This window comes from Podospora pseudoanserina, chromosome 3 (assembly GCF_035222485.1).
Source record: "Podospora pseudoanserina strain CBS 124.78 chromosome 3, whole genome shotgun sequence".
Classification (NCBI taxonomy): Eukaryota; Fungi; Ascomycota; class Sordariomycetes; order Sordariales; family Podosporaceae; genus Podospora; species Podospora pseudoanserina.
Genome location: NC_085922.1, coordinates 3339933 through 3362824, shown reverse-complemented (window position 1 = coordinate 3362824; position 22892 = coordinate 3339933). Strand labels below are relative to the sequence as shown.

The 22892-nt window shown below is 51.9% G+C and overlaps 7 protein-coding genes and 1 non-coding gene across 8 annotated transcripts; 3 read left to right on the top strand and 5 right to left on the bottom strand.

Moving 5' to 3' along the window:
- Window positions 1-2776: 2776 nt before the first annotated feature.
- QC764_309620 (uncharacterized protein) lies at window positions 2777-3076 on the bottom strand (the record flags this gene model as incomplete). The annotated part of the gene is made up of 1 exon (XM_062946076.1): window positions 2777-3076. One exon carries the CDS (start codon window positions 3074-3076, stop codon window positions 2777-2779), a length of 300 nt encoding a protein of 99 aa, XP_062802125.1.
- A 1531-nt stretch (window positions 3077-4607) lies between these two features.
- On the top strand, window positions 4608-5984 carry QC764_0057440 (uncharacterized protein; the record flags this gene model as incomplete). Its single annotated transcript, XM_062940471.1, is given in 3 exon segments — window positions 4608-4704; window positions 4729-5339; window positions 5355-5984. 2 exon segments carry the CDS (start codon window positions 4608-4610, stop codon window positions 4848-4850), a joined length of 219 nt encoding a protein of 72 aa, XP_062802124.1. The 3' UTR covers window positions 4851-5339; window positions 5355-5984.
- A 1970-nt stretch (window positions 5985-7954) lies between these two features.
- Window positions 7955-10039, bottom strand: QC764_309610 (uncharacterized protein; the record flags this gene model as incomplete). The annotated part of the gene is made up of 1 exon (XM_062946075.1): window positions 7955-10039. The coding sequence occupies one exon, from the start codon at window positions 10037-10039 to the stop codon at window positions 7955-7957; it is 2085 nt and encodes a 694-aa protein (XP_062802123.1).
- A 168-nt stretch (window positions 10040-10207) lies between these two features.
- QC764_309600 (uncharacterized protein) lies at window positions 10208-16518 on the bottom strand. The gene is made up of 6 exons (XM_062946074.1): window positions 15812-16518; window positions 15509-15760; window positions 15222-15458; window positions 14747-15164; window positions 14562-14696; window positions 10208-14510 (listed from the first exon to the last, which is right to left on the bottom strand). The coding sequence occupies exons 1-6, from the start codon at window positions 15824-15826 to the stop codon at window positions 10468-10470; spliced, it is 5100 nt and encodes a 1699-aa protein (XP_062802122.1). The 5' UTR covers window positions 15827-16518; the 3' UTR covers window positions 10208-10467.
- A 15-nt stretch (window positions 16519-16533) lies between these two features.
- QC764_309590 (uncharacterized protein) lies at window positions 16534-18601 on the top strand. Its single transcript, XM_062946073.1, has 4 exons — window positions 16534-17241; window positions 17297-17415; window positions 17471-18240; window positions 18294-18601. Exons 1-4 carry the CDS (start codon window positions 17187-17189, stop codon window positions 18388-18390), a joined length of 1041 nt encoding a protein of 346 aa, XP_062802121.1. The 5' UTR covers window positions 16534-17186; the 3' UTR covers window positions 18391-18601.
- A 221-nt stretch (window positions 18602-18822) lies between these two features.
- Window positions 18823-20839, top strand: QC764_309580 (uncharacterized protein). The gene is made up of 4 exons (XM_062946072.1): window positions 18823-20137; window positions 20192-20367; window positions 20427-20489; window positions 20544-20839. The coding sequence occupies exons 1-4, from the start codon at window positions 18985-18987 to the stop codon at window positions 20790-20792; spliced, it is 1641 nt and encodes a 546-aa protein (XP_062802120.1). The 5' UTR covers window positions 18823-18984; the 3' UTR covers window positions 20793-20839.
- Window positions 20840-20950: 111 nt separating this feature from the next.
- Window positions 20951-21022, bottom strand: QC764_0057390. Its single transcript has one exon. It is a non-coding gene; the product is annotated as a tRNA-Gln (tRNA).
- Window positions 21023-21894: 872 nt separating this feature from the next.
- QC764_309570 (uncharacterized protein) lies at window positions 21895-22329 on the bottom strand (the record flags this gene model as incomplete). The annotated part of the gene is made up of 1 exon (XM_062946071.1): window positions 21895-22329. One exon carries the CDS (start codon window positions 22327-22329, stop codon window positions 21895-21897), a length of 435 nt encoding a protein of 144 aa, XP_062802119.1.
- Window positions 22330-22892: the final 563 nt, after the last annotated feature.

Here is a 22892-nt window from a genome sequence, read left to right as displayed (position 1 = left end):
TCGCACCCAGTGTGTGGAATATTCTCTCCCCACTGTGGTGAGTGTTTAGGTTGCAATGGCCTCGGCTGAACCTGACCCCCGCCGGGACTATCACAGCAGCGAAACACACGCCCAACCAGCACTGGCTTGGCAACCCCTCCACCAGCAGCACAAGGCGTGATGCAACCCGACGCATTTTTGGTCCACGAAACTTGTCTCTTCGGGATTATGTGGACGGGTGTCGTCGATCAGAATCCGAATATTGTAGCAGCCATCCACCCCTCCTTCACCCCCTGATGACCTCCCTGACCCTTGTCGAACGTGGCTCCGAGGCTCCTGTGTGCCCCCGAGCCCCTGTCAACCCTGCCCCGGTCCCCCTCCATGTTCACCGCAGTGGAACCCTATGTTCGCTGAAGAGGCCCCAGTCTATTCAGACCCCCCCCTTCCTCACCAACTCCCTCAACCTCCTCACCGCCCTCAAGAGAATCCTCTCCATCACCACCGACCTCCAAACAGGACCTTACTCCCGCACCGGCACGGTGTCCTACGCTCCCTACCAATTCCAACGCCTAACCACAACCTCAGCCGAAACCCTCCCCAACGCCGGCTCCGGTCCCCCCACACATCATCTGAGTTTTGCAGATGATCGTGATCCATTGCCAGAGAAAGGGCAAAACTGCACCTGCTAAACAATCACACCCCATCAAAAAAGCTGGTCTGGTACCCAACGCTGTATCGTTGTGCGCCAGCTACCTGTCTCTCTATGCGTTAGTTGTCAGGCTTTCGAGAACAGCATGTCTTTACCCTCTCCCCGGCACACACTAATACATGTGCAGCGTGATTCCAACCTGCCAATTGCTATTCCTGTGGTTGATAGGGTTCGATCCGAAGTGAAAGGGAGTAGGAGAAACAACAACAAGCGGTCGCACTCAAGGTGATGAGCAACAGCGCAGTCTAAGGAGCGCAGGCAACCAGACACGGGAGTGAGGCAAAGAGGCCCGGGGGAGGGGCGTGGCTCTTCAACAAAAGGCTGCGCTGTAGACACACCACCCCGCAGCACCAGCTTTATCTACCCCATTAGCTGCACTGCTGCAATGGCAGCATTACCCGCAGGGTTATCAGTATGCAACCGCCCTCAGCAGCAGCAAGGTGTACGATAACCGCGCGCAAGGGGCTAGGGGGTGTGCTTGTTCTAGAAAATAGAAAGCTGTGCCTCGCACGGCGCCGGCCAAGATCTAGCGAAGAGCGACTAGGAAAAAAGGAAGGGGCAACGGCAACTCTAAGCAGTGGAGCAAAGCCGCACCCACAACGGCGTCTGATAGGTATACCTCGGGTGGGCTAAGAAGATGGGGTCCTGCATCTGGGATTTGGCAAATTTTTCCGTTTCTGGATATCTCCTCTTTATCAAATGTCGGGGTTCGATCAGGAGTCTTGTCAACGCATCAAATCAGGCATCGGGTCAACTCACCGACCGGAACAATACCGGCTGCCGCGACTACGGAGAGTCTGACGAAACACTGGCGATAGGACAGTATGTTGAGGGGCCGCTCTTATTGGCGGCTGGGTCCTCTTTATTGCACCAAGGCGTGTGTTCGGTCAGATGCTGTCATGAGCAGGCAAGATGGGAGTGGTAAACCGGGTGCGGCGTTGCGGAGTATTGATCTGCTTCCGTTGAAGTGCATGCAAACCCTCGCCTCGAGCTCTCCGACCTTCGTGGAGTTTTGCCCGCTGGTTATCCGGGCCCCGTCAGATCGTACGCGGCACGGGCAAAGGGTGAGAGCAGCGATGCTGAGATTCACCGCACAGACGCCTGGAACTGTTTCCAGGTTGTCGCCGATAATCCTCGCAAGCCTCGTCCCCGCCGGTTCGTGGTCTACCAGCTCTCACTAGAGGCGCAGAATGGCGGGCAGTTGTGCGTCACTGTTGACCGTCGTTCAGCTGGTCTGGGCTTCTCTATCCATGCTCCAGGTCCCGGGTGACAAATTCATCCGAAAAACCTGAAAGGCTGGGTGCTGTCTTCCAAAAGTCCTTTTGCAGCAGTCAGGCTCGGACGTGGGGGCGTGGGCAATGCCCCAAGAAAAACCATCCGCTCTTTGGGCTGCAGAATGGCGGATGAGCAAAGAGTTTCCATTCCCAGGTTGACCTGAGATGGATGTTAGAAGGCGGGGTCCAGGGCCCGACGGTCAAGGGTTGACGTGCGCTGTTCAGCTCGGAGGGGCCTCCGGCATCTCCGCTTGAAAGAGCGCGGTCGCCTGCGTTGGAGACCATTGACTACCATGCAGCGAAAAAGTTTCACCGAAAGAAGAGAGAGAATACTAAGCCAATTTTAGATGAGTTGTTATTGAGGATTGAACCCTGCAGACCTGGGGACAAAGAACAAGATGGAAAACACCAACAATACGATTGTAGAATTTGCGCTGGTAGAAGCCCACATTCGACAGCGGGAACCCTACCAAAAGTTTATTTTTGGCGGCTTCACAGAGAAAGCACAAGTCTTTGTTGACCATCGGCATAGCAGAGCCTCAAGGCAGCAATAATCTCACTTGACACACTATCGAATGCGAAAATAAAAATAAAACTAAGGTTATTCAATAGTTATCCTGGCAGAACCAAATCTCCCCACCATGATCAGCGATCAAGTGCTGCACTGTCTTCGTCAGTGTAGCTATTAATAGTGGGTCTACCTCCAGGATCTCCAGCCCCCGTTGCGCCAACCAGACAGGCCAATAGAAAGAACAGAAAAATAAAAGAATAAAAAAGCACAAGCAAGAGATACACTCGAAAAAAAAGGCCGCCATCAAGGTAGCCTGGGCTCCAAGTCCTGTAAAATGGCGCGCATTCTTGCCCTTCCCCGTGCACGGCTTCTCGCAACCAGTCTCTCGGTCGGCATGGGACTCCCAAACGGCACAGCATGGCCGCCCAACGCTGCTCGCCTCCATCGCCTCCAGATCAAGATCCACGAGATCTCACGCCGAAATGATGGTTCCTCACGGCGAGGATTGAGGAACCTGTGCATGATGTAGTCTGGCTCGTATGATGCTTCGCCGGTTCTCGTGATTGTCGACAGCCGCCGCTCCAGGGTCTGGAATTGCACCATGATGTTGTTGCGTCACTGCCTGTGTGATTGGACAGTGTCAATTTAAGAAACGGGTGGGGTGAGACCAGGTCCCTGGGTGGAGATCTCCCGCTCGTGAGCAGCCAGACGGAGATAAAGATTGTGATGTGTAATTAGCAACTTGAACTTACTTATGAGAACAGATCCAGATTTTGCGTCTATTCGACAAAGAAAATGACGAGAATGCAGAAAACCTTTGCACTGGGACTCCAAGTTCTTCCAAGATCTTTTTGTTGAAGATGGCCTGTTGAAGAGGACTTGGAAAGCCAAAGGACCTGGGAATCCAACGTGCTGTGAAGAAACAGCGGACTAGTGTTGAAGGACGTAGAACGAGCAACTAATGCCAGTACGGATTGATGAATCTCTGAATAGATGATGAAGTCCCTGATCAACAAACTTCAAGCGAAAAGTTTGGGAACAACCTGGCTATTTATCAGACACTTGGGTGAGAGCCTTCTCCTCCATGACCAACGCGGCCCTTTCCCCAGCACCCAAGATGCCAACCCACCTAATGCTCAAGGTTCAATCCGGGGATTGGCGAGTCTGAAGGATGGCTTGGCCTGCATTTTCCGTGGATGCTTTCGACCAATCACGCAGCAAAGACGCCTGGTTCGAGGTTCCTGCAGTCATTGGTCTCGAAGTCGATCGGTACCTTGTGCCAAAACCCGCACGACAAGGGGAGGAAGGCCAGCTCTCGTCCAATTGACCTCACTGTCAAAATCTTAGCTCACGAAACGGCCGGCCCACACACACACACAGCCGAAAGAAAAGCCATCTTTCCTCCAATTTGGCACTCTCTTCAACGATTTGTGCGGCCATGTATCCCAGGTAGTGTGCCTTGCCGTTGCGGTGCATTTGGGTAATCACCACCACCGTTCTCGACTGATTCTGAGACAGAACAAAACTCACCAAGCTGTGTGGAGGGATTCTGAGGTCAACAACTGCAGCACCCGTGACTTGGATGATCAGCGAGAAATGCATGAATGGCACCATTGGTTCATGTACCTCGAGCGAATGAGGGTGGGAGCGCACAAGATTGGGTCAACGTTGGGCAGGCGTGTCCCAAGCAAAGAAGTGGCAGACGCGTCCCGCTGCCCATTCGCCCACCAATCATCTGCACACCACATCGGCTGTCCAATTCAGCCAAACGTCGAGCTTCTTTCTTTTTGCAGAACCATGCGACAGCTTTTCTTTTCCGCTCACATCCGCATCCCGTCATCCGGCCCACAGGAAACAAACGGTACCTGTGCCCGTAGACTCGGAGTCGTTTCAAGATGAGAACCAATCTTGCACCCAGCTTCCAGGCTACTACCCAACCCAGCGAATGGCATCTCGGCCGCGATACGAATTTTGTTTCAAGCTACAGCCCAGTGATGTCATGCTGTAGTGTGTTGTGTGTTCAGGCTGACAAAGGGTTGCCTCGGTGGTCCAGACCCGGTCCCGGATTCAATGCCAAGAAAACCTGGGCAGTGAGTTGGGTGGTGAAACCAGATGACAGACGATGTAAGAAAAAATGCCCCTGGATGGCATATGCAGGCATTCGGACAAGCTGCATGGTCTCGTGTTGATTCTGATGCAGAACGGCATGCGAGACATTGATTACGAGGATTGTAACTGACAACTGGTTGCCATAGATGACACGGGAGTCAAGACCCAAAGCGGGAGTCAAGACCGCGCAAGGCTGGCCTTCCAACGGTCCTCGCCGCCCCGCATCAGCCAACCCCGAGATCTCGGCTTCCAAAATCCCCGGCAGTGATTGTTCGGTGGGCAGCACCAGGGACCCTGGACCCTGTCCCGTCACTCATCGCAGATCATCTACCGTCAAAGACGACGTCGACACCGCTCGGGACAATTCCATCCCGTCAACAGATGCTATCATCAATGAGCTTGCGCGGCCCCTACCTGCTTGCTACCTTTGTCTAAAGCAATATCAGGTCATAACATTGCTTTCCAACCATGAGGTGGCAGCCAAGCCAAGGGTTATCGCACGACATTCTTTCGACCCCTCGGAAACAGTAGGATGCCGAGGAGTCGACCACTGGAGCGCGCAATCGATGTCGCCACCCGCTACCTCCAGCCTTACAGAGGATACTGACGGTGTAACCGGTGAGGTTTACTTTTGTTGGCAACCGACATGGCGCAAACTGGCAGGCGCCCGCTCTCGAGGTACCTGCTGCTGCCAATGCAGTACCGTCTCGATTTGGCTTGGCGAGACCTGTCAGGCAACCAGGCTTGCAGAAAAAAGGTTTGCAGAAAAAAGGCTTGCGCGAGCTCACGAGGGCAAAACACGATGTTTCAAGTCCCCAGAATGGGAACTGGCCTTTTGTGACACTGCAGCACAGACACCACCACTGAGGTGTGATCGGTTTTATGCTCCCGAGGTCCGCTTGCCCAGCGTCTTTTTGAACTGCCCAGCCCCTGAAGTTACCCGCGCAAGCCGAATTGTCAGCTCTCATTGGAGGCAGGCGATATGCAAAAGGCCTTGCGGAAACGTCGTCATGCATGAAACAATGTTGTGTTTCTGTCCTCATTTTCCCCGTTTAGAAATAGTTGAACCGGATGCCATCGCTACAGCCATTCGTCTCACTGGATTCATCATGGCTTTCCAATCAGATGCCATGTCAAGTGCTTGCAACACCTCGGCTTCTTGATGCAGGTAGTAGCCCATTGCACTAGCGTTAGTTCTGGTCACCGTTTCTCGGCCCCATCTTGTGTCTTCTACATCGGCTCCGATCGTTCGACTGTGCCCTACGAAACCCGGCATGTGTCGGTACCAAGTGACGCGTGGTACGTCTGACAAACATGGGTTCGACGAGGTCATGTTTAGACATGTTTTGTAATCCCTTGTCTCTCGCTGGACATGCAGCCATCTTTTTTCCGGAAGACGTACCATTCGACAGGGCATTCTTGTCACCGGGCGTGTAATACACTACATGGATGGTTTAGAAATGCCGAAGCTGCAGGAAACCGGACCGAGTCGAACCCAAGGTTGCCCAGGCTTCATTCAGAGAACCCAGTCCTGGTTTTTCCAAGTAATGGCTTATTCACCCCGAGCTCCCGGCCGGCTTTTCTTGCCCTAGTCTGCCTTGGCTTTACAACCCTGTCAGCTGTCACCCAGGATCTGACGCGCACGCACACAAGAATCTGCTACAACCCGCTCACCCGGCAGCCCTATCGGACCATTGTCTTGTTTTGTCCCCAAACTCCGAAATAGTTTAAACTGTGTTAGCACTGAGATCCCGAATCTTAGGTTACCCCGGGCTTCGGGATTAGAAAACGGATGGCCAAGACATTGTACAGCCATCATTAGTCCACACTTTATCATAGTCTCAGACCTAGGAAAACAGCTCCGACATATCTGTCATTGCTGACGTGTTTCAGCAGTTTTCTCCTTGATCGCTGCGAGGCTACATACCTTCAATGCCTCTGCCGAGAATGGGCCGACAATGTAGTTAGGAGGTTGTCTGGTCCAATGACGCTTGTGCTCCCGGACAAATTCGCTGAGAGGAGTTCCGCCCAGGACCAACAACGATCTAGATACGCCGAGCCTGGTGTAGCCTGGCGGCGCTGTCTCGACACCATGCCAAGCCAAGTGAGCACCAACCCTCGAGCCTTTCCTCTCTCTGCACACCGTAAACAGAGGCTTTTGCTCAGTTGAGCATCATGTCATATGTAGCAACAACTCAAATGGGGGAGTTGGGTAGGTATGCAGATAGGTAAGGTGAGGTTGGTGGGGTGATTTTCGAGCCATAAAACTGGCAAACGCCGCATGAGGGCATTTTGGAGGTGGGTGAGAAAACAAGCGGCCTCCCGTCCCCGCACCCTCCGCACTGGCAATTGCGCACAGTGTTCAATCTACAAAATAAGGTTGGCCGCATTTTAGAGTTGGCTGCCGGCGCTAGGATTAATGGGTTCTCGTCTAGTTGCCTTATCTAACATCTTTATTCCTCAGCATCATGACTAGGTACCTAACAACGATCTAGGCAACTATAACGTTGGAACGGGGACAGCTCAGGTACCATGCATGACAGTGGGCACCGTCGTCCCACAACTGATCCAGAGAATTTCTGCGTGACCATGAGAAATCAATATCTCAGCTCATGATGCTTCTCTTCGGTTCACTCCTCATTCATGCAACTCACCCCACCTTCTCCTCTCAGTCCACCCTCGCTCTACGCCTCTTCCATTCAGGTTCCGGCTCTTAATTGCTTACATGATCAACTTCTCACTCGGCCGCTTTAACCCCCAGCAAAATCTCATCTCAACCCCCACTGTTCACATAACCTCCAACCTCCAACCCCCACCTCGACCCCCAAGTTCTCAACCTCTCCCACCTTAACCCCCCACATCAAGTCCCACAAACTAACCAACCCCCTACAGCAACCCTCCACCGAACCTCTCATTTTGAAGTAGCCAAAATTGGCCCCAAGTCGATGCTTTAAAGACTCTGCACAGCAAAGAATACCGGGTGCTGCCTTTGAAGGAACCTTACAGACATCTTCCGTCCCATACTTGTAGCTGGGCGCAAGACAAAGGTAAAAACAGCTTTCTCGTTGATTGTTTGTGCTGCAAGCACATCATTCTTGGGTATAGCATTGGCAGATATCCCCACTTAGGTAAGATTCACATCTAACAAAACTTGAGTCTTATTGACAACCCAGTTTTTATTGTGGGTTTGGTGAATACGCAAGGCGGCGGCGGAATCAGTGTCAATACCGAGAAAAATATGGTCGATTCCTTGAAGGAAATCGCCATGTTCTTTCTTCGACGGGTATCCCCTCTTTCTCATCTGTTCAGCCACCTTCCTTTCACTTTATCGTCATCTTGTTCTTTTCCAATAGTCTGAATAAATCCCGTCTGTTACCCAAGAATAACACTCAATTTCTCCCCACAATTCCTCTCCCAAACCTCCCTCGCCACCCTCCCAGCAGCCTTCCGATATGCGATACCACCCCTCCGCTCAATCCACAAAACATTATAAAACCGGTAATCCTCCCCCTTACGCCCCCACGGCGGTGCTGCTCGCGAGTGAGCTGTCTCTACCGCCGCCGCACGCCTAGGCCTAAACGTCAACGGCGCCGTCTCGGAACCTGTACCATCCTCATCATCCGAAGGCGGGTCTCGCACAAAACTGTGCTCCATGCGTGGGTAATCGGCCGACTTCAACAGGTCGACGCGTTCTTCATACGACGAAAATGTCTCATCCCACCCCATGGATCCCAACGATATGGCCATCAGCTCTATCTCCTGGCCGGGTCTGATCTCGGTGTCGTCGTCCATGATTCGTAACAGCCCGGCAGGCTGGCCGTCGGCATCAGCAAGGGAGACGACTCGACATAATTCTTCTCCTTTCGGTCCGCCGTGGAACTTGTCGAGGGACGTGAATGGCACGTGGAGCAAAGATATACGGGACTCCTCGCGCTTCACTTGGTCTGACGACTTTCGGCTGAGAATTGACTGGATCTTGAAACATCCCGTCGTTGCTTCACAGTGGAGGTACGGCCAGTTTTGGGGGTGGGCCGTGGGCTTCCTTCCTGGGTTCACCATCGGGATGGGATGACAGAACAGCTTGCTAGGATCTGAAATGTGGGTGAACGTGTAGAATAGCTTAGGGTCGAGCTTGGGCGAGCGCGTGTCACAGTATGTCCACGTGCTATTCCTGGGAGGAGGGTACCTGATGTCGTGGCGTGACCAACCCGGAGGGGTATCCCAGTCGCCCCAGTCCAGGAAGCGTCTGCAATAGTCTTCCAGAATCCTTGACTCGGGCAGTTTCCTTTCGAGGCGCAGGTCCTCCGACAAAACTGACCACGTCACAACTGGTTTAGTCCGCATTTGTGGACGTAGCCACTCCAGAGAGCGCACATGCAAGCTCTCCGGATCGACAACAGCGTGCCAGCCGCACCATGACCAAGATGGGAGGTTGGTTTTGGGCATGTCCGCATCCTCGGATCTCCCTTGCGTCCATACTCTTCGTTTGCCCCTGCTGAATGGCTGCCACAGTAGCGCGGCATCCAGAAACAGAACAGGTAGACCACCGACGAACCCACCAGGAAAGGTGTGTGAGAGTTCGTTGATGATTCCCATAAAGGCTGACAGGACATCCTGCGCATATGTCAGGTCACGGCCGCTGTAGAGGCAGACAAGCTCTCTGTAAAGTCTAAAGTCGGCGAAGGCGGTCGATGGCACCGTAACCGCCATCTCATGGTTATCAATCTGTTTCTGAGAGTATGCGTCATATCCCTCGCCTGCTTCCTTCCGAGGGCCAGAGCTCTCATAGCTCCATAAAGAGTTCCGACAGTCCCAAAATACATCCCCGTTCACGAAGATGATGGAGCGTCGCGAAAGAACCTGTTCCTGGAATGTCCACCCTCGCGTAGCCCATTTGGACTTTAGGAGCTTTTCGTAGAGATAGCTGTGGAAGAGGGAAACCCCCATGGGTGAACGGTGCCGCCGGTCGAGATTGACATACAAGCCTGGCGAAGCAGCAGCGATGATGGTGAAGTAAGCTCCGGAGTAGATGTTGTCCATGTTCTCGATCTCGCTTCGTTTCATCCTCCCATCTTGCACGATACACAGACGATCAACCCACAGGTATCTTTCCCCTAGCTGCTTGACAAGATCGATGGCGTCGCTGATAACTTCGGGGAGGAAGCCCTGCTTCATGCCATCAAGGAAGCCGCTCTTTTGGAACTGACGTAGGTTGCCGGTCCACAGCTCGAGGGTGAGCTTCTCACTCTCAATCGTCGACCAGACGTAGCTGAGAGCCACGTAGCGGGAGGCTGTGCTGCCAGGCACGATACAACCATTCCGTAGGTCAAGAACCCATGACGGGATTTCGTGAGGTTTGCGATGCTGATTCGGCGTCGGTGGGCAATCGGTGTGCAGGCGGTCGCAATTGTGGATCCAGTGACGGATGTTGCGAAAGTCTGACGATGGTAAAGACATGGCTGTCTAGGGTAGTGCAATGGTGGAGACTTCAATCATGGAAGATCTTAGCTTTTAAAGTAAAATGGGCAGGAAAGAGGTACCCGAAGAAACACTTTGGTAGATGCCTAACCCCGCAGCTTACTCTTGAGACATCTATGGTCAGGGTCAGTTTCGTATCCACCCAAGGGCCTAAAATCTTACGTATATCTTGCTGATATTATCATCTGCCTTCTCACCTGAAATCTTATCTACAGTCTTATTTGAATAGCCCTGACTTTGATAATCCAAGTCAGCAAAGTTAATTACCCCATTACAAAGAAAATAAGCCCCACATATACCCGAGTCATGTTTCACCCACGACAACCCTGCACTTATCCCCTCACCCATACCATTCCTGCATTATTCCATCCCTGCACATTCTATCCCATCTTCCCATGCACAAATTATCAGCTCATAGTCCTAGTAATAACCGGCACACCGTCCCTTCCTGCTGCCTCTCCTTCCTCGTCACTACCTCCCAACTCAGTGATATCATCACAAACCCCGAAAACAGTCTTGTGCTCAAATTCCAAGAACCCACTCAGCACCACAACCTCATCCCTGTACACCATCGCAACCGACGACCCTTTGCTCACAACCTTTGCCATTGGGCCCTGTCCATCTGCCGTTTGCCAGACAGACGGGATGAAGAAGTGTCTTGTGTATGATTTGGAAGATGGCAAGTTCTTGAGAGAGATCGAGCAGACCCAGCCGCGACCTGAGATGAAGTACAGAGTGGATTTATGCAAGCCGAGTATTGATTTGATCGGGGAGAGGAGTTTGCGGGTGACGAGGGACACCTCAACACTGGGGGCTGGGCTGACGGGAGATATCTTGGAGAGGTCAAGGGTCAGAAAGCCTATCTCTGGGACCGAGGAGAGTTTCGAAGAGGTGGTTGGCATGTCAATTGTTTGGTAGATTGTGGAAAGACCTGGTCGTGAGAGCCAATCGTCGGAGAGGATAAAGTCATGGCTGTGAGATAGTTCGGGGGGGGGGTGGATAATTATGCCATTTGGCGGACTCTGCCGTTCAAGCGTCTTCCAGAGGAATACGTGGAGCATGTCGTGGTCAAACAGCAGCAGTCGGTCAGAGTCGGTGGGATGGGCGAGCCATCGGGCAGGGCCCATGGAGTTTGTTGTTTGAATAACGGTGGGCTCTTGTTTTGGCTCGCCTTCAACGGTGGAAATGGTGTGCATCTCCTCTCCTGACTGGGTCGATACCAGGAATGACGTCCCATCGGGACTGATGAGAGCCTGCAAGACATGATCCGACGCTCGAAAGTCAAGGATATGCTCGAACTGCGAGCTTTGCTGCCCAAGTTCTTGTTTGAGCTTCTCCACTGGACTTGTTGACTTTGAAGAAGATGATAACCTCGGAAGAGTAATCCTTGTTGCAATGCATCTTCGCGAAGCATCAACACTGAACAAAACTTTCGACTGCGCATGCCACTCGAGATGCCGGATTTCAACCATGCGTGCGTGGAATTGAAACTCCGCGCATACCTTTCCAGTGGTAATATCGTGCAGTGTAATAGCGCCCTCTTCACGGCCACAAAAGACAAAATTTGAATCTCCAGCCTGAGCCATCACAGTTATCTCGTTGCTCCCCTCAAACGTTCGCGTGCAGACTAAGTTGGAAGAGGTCGAGGTGAAGTAGTCGTCGGTGACATCACTCGAGCCGTCATCCGTTAGGTTCTTCTTGATGAGAACTGAGGGCTCCCAAACGTTGCAGGTATTTCCCCTCAAGTCAAAGAACCTAAGGCTATTGGAAGCGAAGACAATACCCATGATTCTTTCGTCCATCGATTCGATTCGACACAACTGCCTCAACCCGTCGAATGCGAAGAGAGTGATAACACACTCGCTATCTCCAGCAGCCAAGGTTTGCCCGTCGGGAGAAGCCGCCAGTGTGTGGGCATTGAGATGGTGCGTGCTTTTTTGCTGAAGCGTCCATGGATCAAAGGTGACTAGATCTCCGTCCTGGTATGCAACTGCCATCAAGCTCTGCTCAACATTCGGATTGAATGCAACATCCAACACCTGGGACGGTAGGCCTTGACCATCTTCATACCCCTCCTTCTCAAATGCTTCCATCCCGTCTTCGTTGTCGTAATAAGACACTTGAAGGTGTGAGCTGCGGTAGGCGACAGCAGCGATTCCCAGCGATGGGCATATCTTGACCAACATGGGATTAGTCTTCTTCTGGTTGTTAGGTTTGTACCTTTCTCCACCTTCGCCATCAGACTCCGAATCCGAGGAGGAAGAGCTAGAGCCGTCTTCGTTGGTTAGTGCTAGGCAGTCTAGACGAGCGCCGCCCTTGGACCTGTATACATAGACCTCTCCACTTCTCAGTGGCACATAAATCTTGGAGTCGTCTGGGCTGAACTCAATACTGAGTGGTTGCTCGGGCATGTTGACACTCCAGAGCAGAGTCTGTCTCGGACCCCAAACCTTTACCGTCTTGAGGCCAGCAGTAACCAGGATACCCGTCAAGTGGCCGTTTGCCAGTTTGCGGACAGGCTCACCATGTCTGAAAGTGTTGAGAAGCTCGAAAGTACTTTGACGATACACCTTGACCACTCCGTCTCCAAGGCCGACGGCAAAGAATTGATCACCGCAAGCAATGGACATGACTCTAGTGGCAAACGAAAGAGAGCTCAGCCGCTCGTCCCAGTCGGTATTGAAATTGCATATGACCTTCTGCCTGAACTGCGTTCTAGCAAATTTCCAGTGAATGATGCTGGAAGTTGGACAAAGCAATGGGACGAGAGAATAGATGCATGAAGGAGTGTTGACGAGATTCGGGCCGTAGATGGCTGACAGCCTCAGTAGATCTTCGACAAATCGTGAAACAAGTTGGTAATCAGAGTCGATGGGCGAGCAGGTGGCTACCTGCTTCTTGAGGTACGCCTTCAGGTTCTGTATCGTTCGCATGATGAGTGCCAAACGGCCCGTTTTCGCAATGCGCTCAATCCACGTCAAGATGTTGGACGAGAAAAAGGATCCGAGAAGTGGCAGCAACTCCAGTGTCTCGTCCGAAGGCGAGCAATGTGCGAGGTGGTAACTGAAGTTGGCACATGCATACTCGTCGAAGGCCGTGTCGTTGGCGCCAGCGCTGTTGTTTTTGAACGAAGGCACACGGCGAGTCCGAGGTGGGTTGAAATTGCGCCCGTTGAGGTGGGTAAGGCAAAGTTCTGCTATACGAGCGTGAGACCCGGCACGAGGTATGTAGTAGTCCGATTGCTCGCCAGTAAGAAACTCCTTGACTGTCTGATGCATGACTTGGACGTAGTTGTTGTCGACAGTAATCATGTTGCCACATATCTGGGCAAATCTGTCCGACGTCCTAAGCGTCTGGTTAATATCCAGCCTGACTGCTTCTCTCAGTTCATCGGTTGTCAGGGGCTTGCGAGCACAAACCACCCAGGTGAGAATGCACTGTGCCAGCTCCGCATTTGGAGACTCAATAATGTTCTTCAGAATGTCGTTGTACATTCCACTCATCTCCTTTGGGACTTGGTCCAGGGTATTTCTCATCGCTTCGATGCTGTGAGCGTCATCTAGACGCGTCATAATAAGGGAAGCCCATAGAAATATCCCATTTGACTTTTCGATGATCTCCGCTACCAGGTCGCTCTCATCTTGATCTTGTTCATGGAAGTCTTCGATGATGGTGGGCGAAAGCCTCGCCCTTACGAAGGCCTCGATATCTCTCAATGACGCTGCTTGGCCAGTGTGTATCTCGCTTCTCAGCACTCGCTCCTGATTCAGCAACCTTTCCACATGACCGTTGGGCCGGCTGGTAATGAGGATTCTCAGTGGGACTGTCGGCTCGATTCTCGCAAGCATCGCGACCAAGGTCGCCAGCAGTCGTGATTGACACTCGTCCAAAGCATCAATCACCCAGTACTGTGGTTGAGAAAATGCCATTTTGAAGATCCGCCCAAGGAAAATGTTGTTCCACACCATAACATGATCGCTGTGACAATCAACCACTTCTCCCTCCTCTATCATGGACAGGAATGTGTGTCGGACCTGGAAGTTGGACTCGGCCATCTGAAGAGCCAGTGATAGGAGGAGCTGGGTCAGACTGGGCTTTTCGTTGTTCTTGAAGAAGAAGTAGGCACAGTCGAGGTTGAAGGATTCGAGGTATTTGATAACATGTGTAGAAGCCACAGATTTTCCAGATCCCGGTGGGCCATTGAGCCACAAGAATCGAGGAGTGACTTTGGTGGGACCGGCTGTGATGGCTTTGACGGTAGGATTGGCGTCCATGAGGTCGCACTCCAGCCATTCAAGGAATGATGGGTGGGAGGTTAACCATTCGCAGGATCCTTGGTGCAGTCTGTCGTAGACCCGCATAAAGTCGCCATCTGGACGTTCTGCAATGTCAAATGTGCTGGCTATTTGTTTGATCTGAGTCCTGTGGTTGTCAAACTTGTCGGAGATATCTGCTTTTGTCAGCTGCTATCATAATTCAAACTACAAGAGTATGTACTTACACTCCTTTTCAATCTCTTCGATTGTTGTGTTGAAGCAACGAAGGAGAATGTTGTAATTCGGGTCCTCGGTCGAGTCAAACTTGACCAGACGACGATGGTCGGCTTGTAGATACTGAGTGTGCTCCCCGGGTAGCCCTAGCAGGTGTTAGTTGCCAGGTCATTTGTTTGGCAGCAGAGCAACATACCCATCACAGCAGACTCTTTTTCTACCACCACAACATTGGTTGGCCCTGCAGCGGTAGGAATACCTTCGAAGAATGACCACAGTCCAACATCGCTACACACATGTCTAAATTCGTCATTGATAGCCTGGGTTGTCAGCATCGGCATGCCGAGAATACTAGCGGACTTCAAGCTCACCTGTAATGTCCCTGATCCTGGGATGAGCTCCTTGACAAAGGCCTTGGATCCAGAGCCGAGCGACATTGCAATAAATGTTGAGACAAAGGAACTGGAATCAGCGCCTCTGTGGGGAGTTCCCAAGAAATAAAGACTGTGAATCCTACCGGCAATTTCGGCGTAAATCGGGTCTCTTCTAGCTAGGAGATATGCCTTCTTAACAACAAGACCACCCATACTATGAGCAACCAGGACGATAGGCGTCTGTGTCTATGTCAGCTCCAGGTTTCGATGTCAAAAGTCTAGGTAGAAGCGACTTACATTTCCATTCTTCTTAAGATGTGGCGCGTTGTACAAATCTGCCAATAAAGCTTGTCCGAAATCGTGGATGGTCAGGGAGCTTTGCTGTGATTTTGACCAGTCCGAGTCATATCCGAAACTGTGGATGCGAACGTGCTTGAAGCCCGCCTCTGATGGCAACCACTCTTTGGGCCAGAATGTTGTCGGGTCTGATGAGGCGCTCCATGATCTCTTTGAGCCACCGTTCAGTCCGTGGACCTGTAGTATATATTAGTAAGGGCTGTAGATAAGAGTTAGGAGCTGCTCACAAATACGAAATCAACCCGCGGCTCCGATGGGTCATGCAGTAATGTCAGCCCCAGTGCCCCTTTCGAATTCTCTGGAGACGGTGTGTTGGACCGCGCTCCTGGAGATGATGCTCTTCTCAAGCTTTGCAATCTGCCCCGAAATCTACTTGGCGACGGTAATCGGTCCTTGTCTCCCGGTCCGGGGAGATTGGGCACACCCAGGCGATCTCTGTCTTCGGTACTCCATGTTGAGGATGCTTGCCAGGTTTGAGCCTGGTATATGTCAGTCAACGCTGTGTACCCATGAGAACACCAGTCACTTACATGAGACGCGAACATTGTTGTAGTTTTGTCTTTCCTGTTGTCTGTTGAGCTGCAGAAGGGTAACCTGTGATATTAATGAGCAAGGTAGTATTGAGTGGTGTATGTCATGAGTGATCAGCCGCTTTCACTAAGATCACCACAGTATCACGAATATCATGTGCAAGATCAGAATTGGCATTGAAACAAAGTTTTGATAGAGGAGAAAAAAGGACGACAGGTGGGAACCATCACGTCAAGAGTCTAGACCCAGCCTCCACATCGCCCATCGGGACACCCAAAGCCCCGAGACAACCGATCCATTGTCAGCAGCTTCATTGGTATAGACGGCCGAGAGAAGGCGAGCTTGGTGTTTCCCGCGTTCGAGGCCACTCGGTGAGCACAGTCTGAGGTGGTCCCTTTCTGGTCAATTGGGCTAGCGAGTCCATCTATCAGCGAGTAAAAGCAAGAATGTGGGGGACAAGGCAAGGGGCATTGCTGGATATGTGCTTCACGATGGACTGTTTGAAACGGTCTTTGGGTCTCAGACTGGGTTTGGCGTGCAGTTGTGCCCATCGGGTATTGAAGGGCCTGCGCCGCTTGCTGGTGGCAGTGATCCTTTGGGGTTTGGCCTGTAAACTTGGCCTGCAGGTAGAACAGTGTGGGGGACCTCCAGGAGGATAACCCGGAAGACGCATGGACAAGAGATTTCCAGATCATGGCTGATTTTTTATTTTTATTTTCGAGGAATCATCGCGCACAAAATGGCAGACAAGAAGCGGAGTTAGCCATCAATCTACTCGAAAGAAAAGGAAGGCGCAAACTCGCCCCCAAAGAATGACCATTGGCAGGTGCCCCGCAGTCCCGTCACCATTGCTTTCTTGTCTTCCAAATTCCCGAAATAACTTCTTTACAAATACTGAATTCTTCGCCAACTCTTGCGCCTATCTTTGTTTTTCTCGCACAGTATTCAATGTTGGTGATCTGCTTAGCCAACATGTGAAACGCCGGCAGGTGACCATTGGACCAAGTTGGGGGGCCGAAACAACGACCAGCAATTGGCCGTCATCCAAACATACCTGCACCACATCCCCCGACGGCCCAACCCGCAAACCCTTGCTAACCTCATCCGAGCACATCTTGAGCAATTATTGTGGGCCATGATAGCATCCACGGCTCCCAAATGGTCGCCTTGTTCGGTCAAGCATCAACATGGGTTGGTGCTCTTCCCCCTCACCGGGAATGAGGCGCGTGTCCAGTTTCCGAGCGAGCTATGACTAAAAGACAGATGACCCCTCACAGTCTAGACCACGGTTTGTCTGCTTTCATTCTGTCTCTTGTTTACTGTTGATATCCCTTGGTTGTAGATCGGATCATCACAAGTTGAATCTTGAACGCAATGGCTACTGATGTGAGAAACGTGGAGGAGAAGCTGGATGAGAACCTTCTTGCCGGTATGTTGTCCCTTATTCAAATTACACCACTCACTATGAGTACTAACATCACCAGCCCTCCCTGAGGGTGGCAAGGTGGTCTCTGTGACCCCGTCTGGGATGAGTGACTATTGCAACACCTTTCGGATCGAGGTCTCCATGCCGGATGGAAGCAGTCAGGTGTTTTTTGAGAAGGTTGCTAACCCAGAAACAAGTACTGTGTATCAATGACTGACTGACAATCGTACAGGAAGCTTCTGGCAAAGAGGGCCTAGAACTGATGGAATCCGCCTGGACCTCCGAAAACACCACCTACGAGTTTATTCCAGAGCACGTGCCCCGCCCGGTCAAAAAGGGCTCCTACAAATTTCGTCCAGACAGGCACTTCTTCCTGGCTGAATTCATCGAGATGATCGAGGACGATATTCCCCGTCCCGAGTCCTACATGACAGCCATTGCGGCTTTGCACTCCCGCAGCATGGGCAAGTCCCCCAACGGCAAGTTTGGGTTTCCCGTCAACACCAGATTTGGCAACCTGGAGCAGGACAACAGCTGGACGGGCACTTGGGAGGAGTACTGGACACGACAAATGAAGGACTTTCTCCAGCGTGAAGATGCCTCCCATGATGGGGAGCACCATGCTGAGCTAGAGAGACTACGGCCTTTGTTCTTCGAAAAGGTTCTTCCTCGGTTTCTGCGACCCTTGGAGAGCGATGGACGTTCAGTAACGCCTTGTCTTATTCACGCTGACCTCTGGCCTGGCAACGTCAAGTATCAGACTGATGGCGAGACGGTCTGTGTCTACGATGCCTGCGCCATGTGGGGGCATAACGAAGTTGATTTGGGTGTTTTTCGCAACCCACGGTACCCACTCGGCAAACCGTATCTGAAGGAGTACTGGAAGCACGTACCTATTTCGGAACCCGAGGAGGATGTTGACAGCAGGAATACCCTCTACATGCTGAGGAACCAGATTTTGCTGTCAACCTTGTATCCGCACGATCACAAGCTCCGCGAGATGTGAGTAAAGAAATCCATCGCAGTCTATCCATGATGTGCTAACGATTTCTCAGCGTCGTGAGCAATATGAAGCTGCTGGTAGACAAAGTCGAGGCCGAGGAAGCTGCTAAGAGTGGTCCTCAGACTTCTACTTACCAATCTCGTCTCTGAGCTGATGTAGCGTGTCAATGGGCAGTAGAGAGAGGTCGTGTGGAAGCTAATAGTGCTAACTAGGAGTAAGGGTGCATATCTTTGATCAAGGCAACTCCACATTTTGTCTAGGGTGGAGTATTTTGAACATTTACTTCAGGTTCAACAATACATAATGAATGTAATGTTCCGTTGCCCAGAAATGCCATCTCTCCTCAAATCCCCGCATCAGAACAAGTTTGGTCACAAGGAACATGCCACCAACTGAGCCCTCGGGCCGGGTATCGGCAGCAGGGACCGTATCCGTGACATTACTGCACCTCGTGCATACCGGAACCCTTTTGTGTATGCAAGTCCCCGGCTCCCCGGCGCAGCGTTGGGTGTTGTGATTCGCAAGTCACCCGGAACAACTGCGCCGCCCCGGATGACGGCCACCGCGTGAGGCCGCACACCGGACCAACTGCACTTTTTGTCTGGTAATAATAGGAGGAGGTGCCAACAAAAGCAGGCCTGTTTCTTTCTTGGGCAGCAGAAGTGCATATCTTGGTTTGTTGTTGCACCTGGGTGGTTGACACTTCTGGTTTCAACATTGTCGACGTTCAACAACACAGGAAGATGGCATCACTAGGCACCTCAGTCCTCAAACCACCTCTCACCTCCTCCACCCCCGCCTCCAGCCGTCCCGGCACCAGCAGCGCAAACTCCTCCGCCCCAGAACTCACCACCACCATCACGATCCTCCCCTCCAAGCCCGACTTTCCCCCGTTTGATCCCAAACCACCCATGCAAAATGACTTCAACCCCAATCTTGAACCCCCACCCCCGTATTCCATCTTTTCTCCCCGTCAAAAACTCGTAGTTACCCTCCTCGTCTCTTTCGCTGCCATGTTCTCCACGCTCTCCTCGTTCATTTACTACCCCGCTCTTGTCCCTTTGTCGGAATCGTTTGGGGTTTCGCTGGGGTTGATCCAACTGACAATTACCTCCTATCTCATCATGGCCGGCATAGCGCCGGCATTCATGGGCGACATGGCTGACCAGAGTGGACGAAGGCCGGTGTATATGCTCATGTTCAGTCTCATGATATCAGCCAACGTCGGGATCTCGGTTGTGGAAAGGTGGGAGGGGTTGTTGGTTTTGAGGATGGTGCAGAGTGCGGGAGGGAGTGGGCTTTACGGGGGCGGGTACGGGGTTATTGCTGATGTTGCGGTCGCGGAGGAGAGGGGGGGGTTGGTGGGGGTTTTGCTGTTGATGACCGATGTTGCTACCAGTCTCGGGCCGGTGGTTGGGGGTGGGTTGACCCAGGGGTTGGGGTGGAGGTGGATTTTCTGGTTTTTGGTTATCCTAACTGGATCGTGGTTCATTGTGATTTTGATATTCTTGCCGGAGACGCAGAGGGGGCTGGTGGGTGATGGATCGAGGAGGGTGGAAGGGTGGGTTTATCAGAGCTTTTGGAGTGTGTTTTACTTCAAGAAGAGGAAGGGGAAGAAAGGCACGGAAGCGGTGGTTGTTGGGGAGAAGATGGAGAGGGAGGGGGAAGAGGAGAGGAAGTTTAGGTTTCCGAATCCGCTGGCTTGTTTGCCGGTGCTGGCGGATAGGGGGTCGTTGGTGGTGATTTTGATTACGGCGATCAACTATGCTGTCAAGGCGGCGCTGCAGACGAGTTTGGATGCTCAGGCCACGGAAATTTATGGATTGAGTTATCTGCAGGCCGGACTGGTGTATTTACCTAGTGGGGTTGGTGGTGGGTTTGGGAGCTTTTTTGCTGGTGAGTTACTTCTTTACTTGGTCAGGGGAGGGGCGCGGGCTAACGTGATAACAGGAAGATTTGTCGACTGGAATTACAAGAGGACGGTCAAAAGAGGTGGAGATGAAGATTTCGACAAGAACTCTCCCGGCTTTCCTCTCGAAAAGACCAGATTAGAGGGCGTCTACACACTTCATGCCATCACTGTTTTGGGGATCATAGGATATGGTCTAGCGTTGAAGTTCAGGGCAGTAAGTTGTCTGTTCGTTTGTTGTCTGCATTCTTCTGAGAACTGACAATTTCCTTATAGCACCTTGCCGTGACGCTTCTTATGCAACTCTTGACCGGCACCTCAACCGCCGCAACCTTTGTGGTACGTTTCCCAGAGTTTTCCCTCCTACCTGGTACTGATCGTAATGTTGTACAGCTGTGTGGGACCCTCCTGACAGATCTCAACATGAACAGATCTGCCACCGCCCAGGCAGCCAGTAATCTGGTCAGATGTCTCTTTGCGGGCGGTGCTGTCGCCGTCTTGCAGCCGATGGTTGAACATGTTGGGCCGGCGGCATGCTTTGGCATCTACGCTGGCATTGTGTTTCTGTGTTTCCCGCTCGCTTGGATCGTGCAGAGGTTTGGGGTCGCGTGGAGGGTGGCTAATTCTAACAAGCAGGAGTAAGTAAAGGAAACGGTTCCAAAATTACCTAGATAATGCTTAGTTCGAGAGACGTTTTGGACAGCGCCATGATGAGAAAGGGGGTGTTGGAATGCCAAGCCCCGCTGAGTCATTCATAAAGGCTAATATGGGGAGACGGTGTCAAGCAAAAAGCCTGAACAGGTTTTGTAGTGTAGCGGTTATCACTCCGGATTCTGATTCCGGCAACCCCGGTTCGAGTCCGGGCAAGACCTCATTTTTTTGCAATTTTATACTACATCAAATCATGATTTCTTTTTTGCGTCTAGTTATCTAATGCGCTGCTATGTTTCGTTTTTTTTCTTTCACGTCAATCGTAGGATCCCTTCCAACGATTGTCACCATCCCAACTGCTCGATATCAAATCTATCTGTCGCCCCATCGACCTTTTCACCTTTTCGAAACATGATGTCAAGAGATGGGATGAGCCTTCAGCGAAGGAGGAGGGCAAACTGGGGAGTATTCAAATGGAAGTAGAGGGGTGGGTACGCCTGGTGAAGTGTTGGTGAAGTCGGCGGACGCGGCAATGGGATTGAGGAGGTTGATGGAGAAGGGTAAAGGGAGGGAGAAAGTAGCGGAGAGAGATACCAGCTTAGTGTTCGTTTGCATCGGGTATGGTCACAGTAGACGAGTGGCAATGAGTTGATGGCGCCGCGGACGGTACTCGCTTTTATTGTGCTTGAAGCTGGAGCAAGATTAGTGAGATGCATTGAGTTTGTTCTCTAAAATCAATGCCAAAGGCTATTTTTTTGACAGCCTTATCTCCACGGCGATGCTAGTCCCTCAGCATGGACAGGCACGCCCATTCAATTTTGACTCGAAAAATTCAGCCATCCTCTCAAGCCACCGGCATCCATTAGCGCAGCTGTCAGCCCAAGAGTCTTCACTCATCTTGCGCAAGCAAATGTCAGTTTGGGTGTAGTCAACAAAAGTTATCATTAAACGCTATGCTGCTCCATGTTATCATGAAACAAAAGAAGACATTAAACTCATCATCCCATTATCATCCTTTTTTCCTCCCATATCCATTAACCCGTAATCATGTTAGCCATGCCGCTTTTTGAAACCAAGAGGTTAAATGCGTTGTTTATAGACCGAAGCCAGCGGCGAGGGCGGCACCCAGAACAACCAGCCCGAACTGAGAGGAGCGCCCGCCAGTAGCAGCGTTGGTTGATGAGGGGCTAGCAGCCCGGGTGGTAGTGGATTCAACGAGGGTCTCAGTGGTGGTGGCGAGGTCGCTTGTTGTCGTTGAGAAGGTGGAAGTTGGTTTGACAGAGATGGTAGAGTTGGTGAAGCCAGTGGCGGTTGTGGTGGTGTTGGCGTAGTTGGTCTTGGGCGGCAGGATGGTGGTGTTGGCGTTGATATGGGTAGAGGTGGCGAGTGTGCTGGAGTGAGCGTACTCATGTGTAGATGGGACAGCTGTAGTGTATGTGTATACAGACTCGGTGTCATGAGAGCTGTGGTCCTCTTTGGCGGCGGCCAGGCTCAGAAGAGCAGAGAGAATGATGAACTTGATCTGCATTTTGAGTTGTTGGAGTGTGTGAAGGTGCGGTATGTGAGATGACTGTATGCGTGATTGATAGTTGTTATGTGTCCTATAGCAAGTGTCAAGTCGTGATCTCGGTATATCTTGGTAGCGTTAATGTTCAGATGAATCGTAAAGGTAGAGTGATGAGTGACAGGAACTCAAGACGGGCGACTTGCTTTGTCTTTAAGCCAAGCTGACGGACACTGGCCAGTCGGCTGGGAGATGGGATGGCCGGCTCTTGGGCCAGGCCAGAGACAAGACGAGAATGACCCCTGCCATCGCGCAAGCTGTGAATATTGAGATGGCCGACTCGCATGTGCGGATTCCCGCGCAAGTTACGAGAAAAGGAGGCCCAAAACACAGACAGACGCGTGGAGGGCGGATGTCGGTGGGCGATCCAGACGCCTCCCCGGAACTAGCAACACGACGTAGCGGGCTCATTGGACAGACTGGGCCAGATGGCGTGGCAGGGACGGCTGGGCTGGCCGATGCATGCTGTGTTCATTGCGGCTTCAGTGATTGAGGCTGCAGGTATTGAAACCATTTTCGCAGTGGTG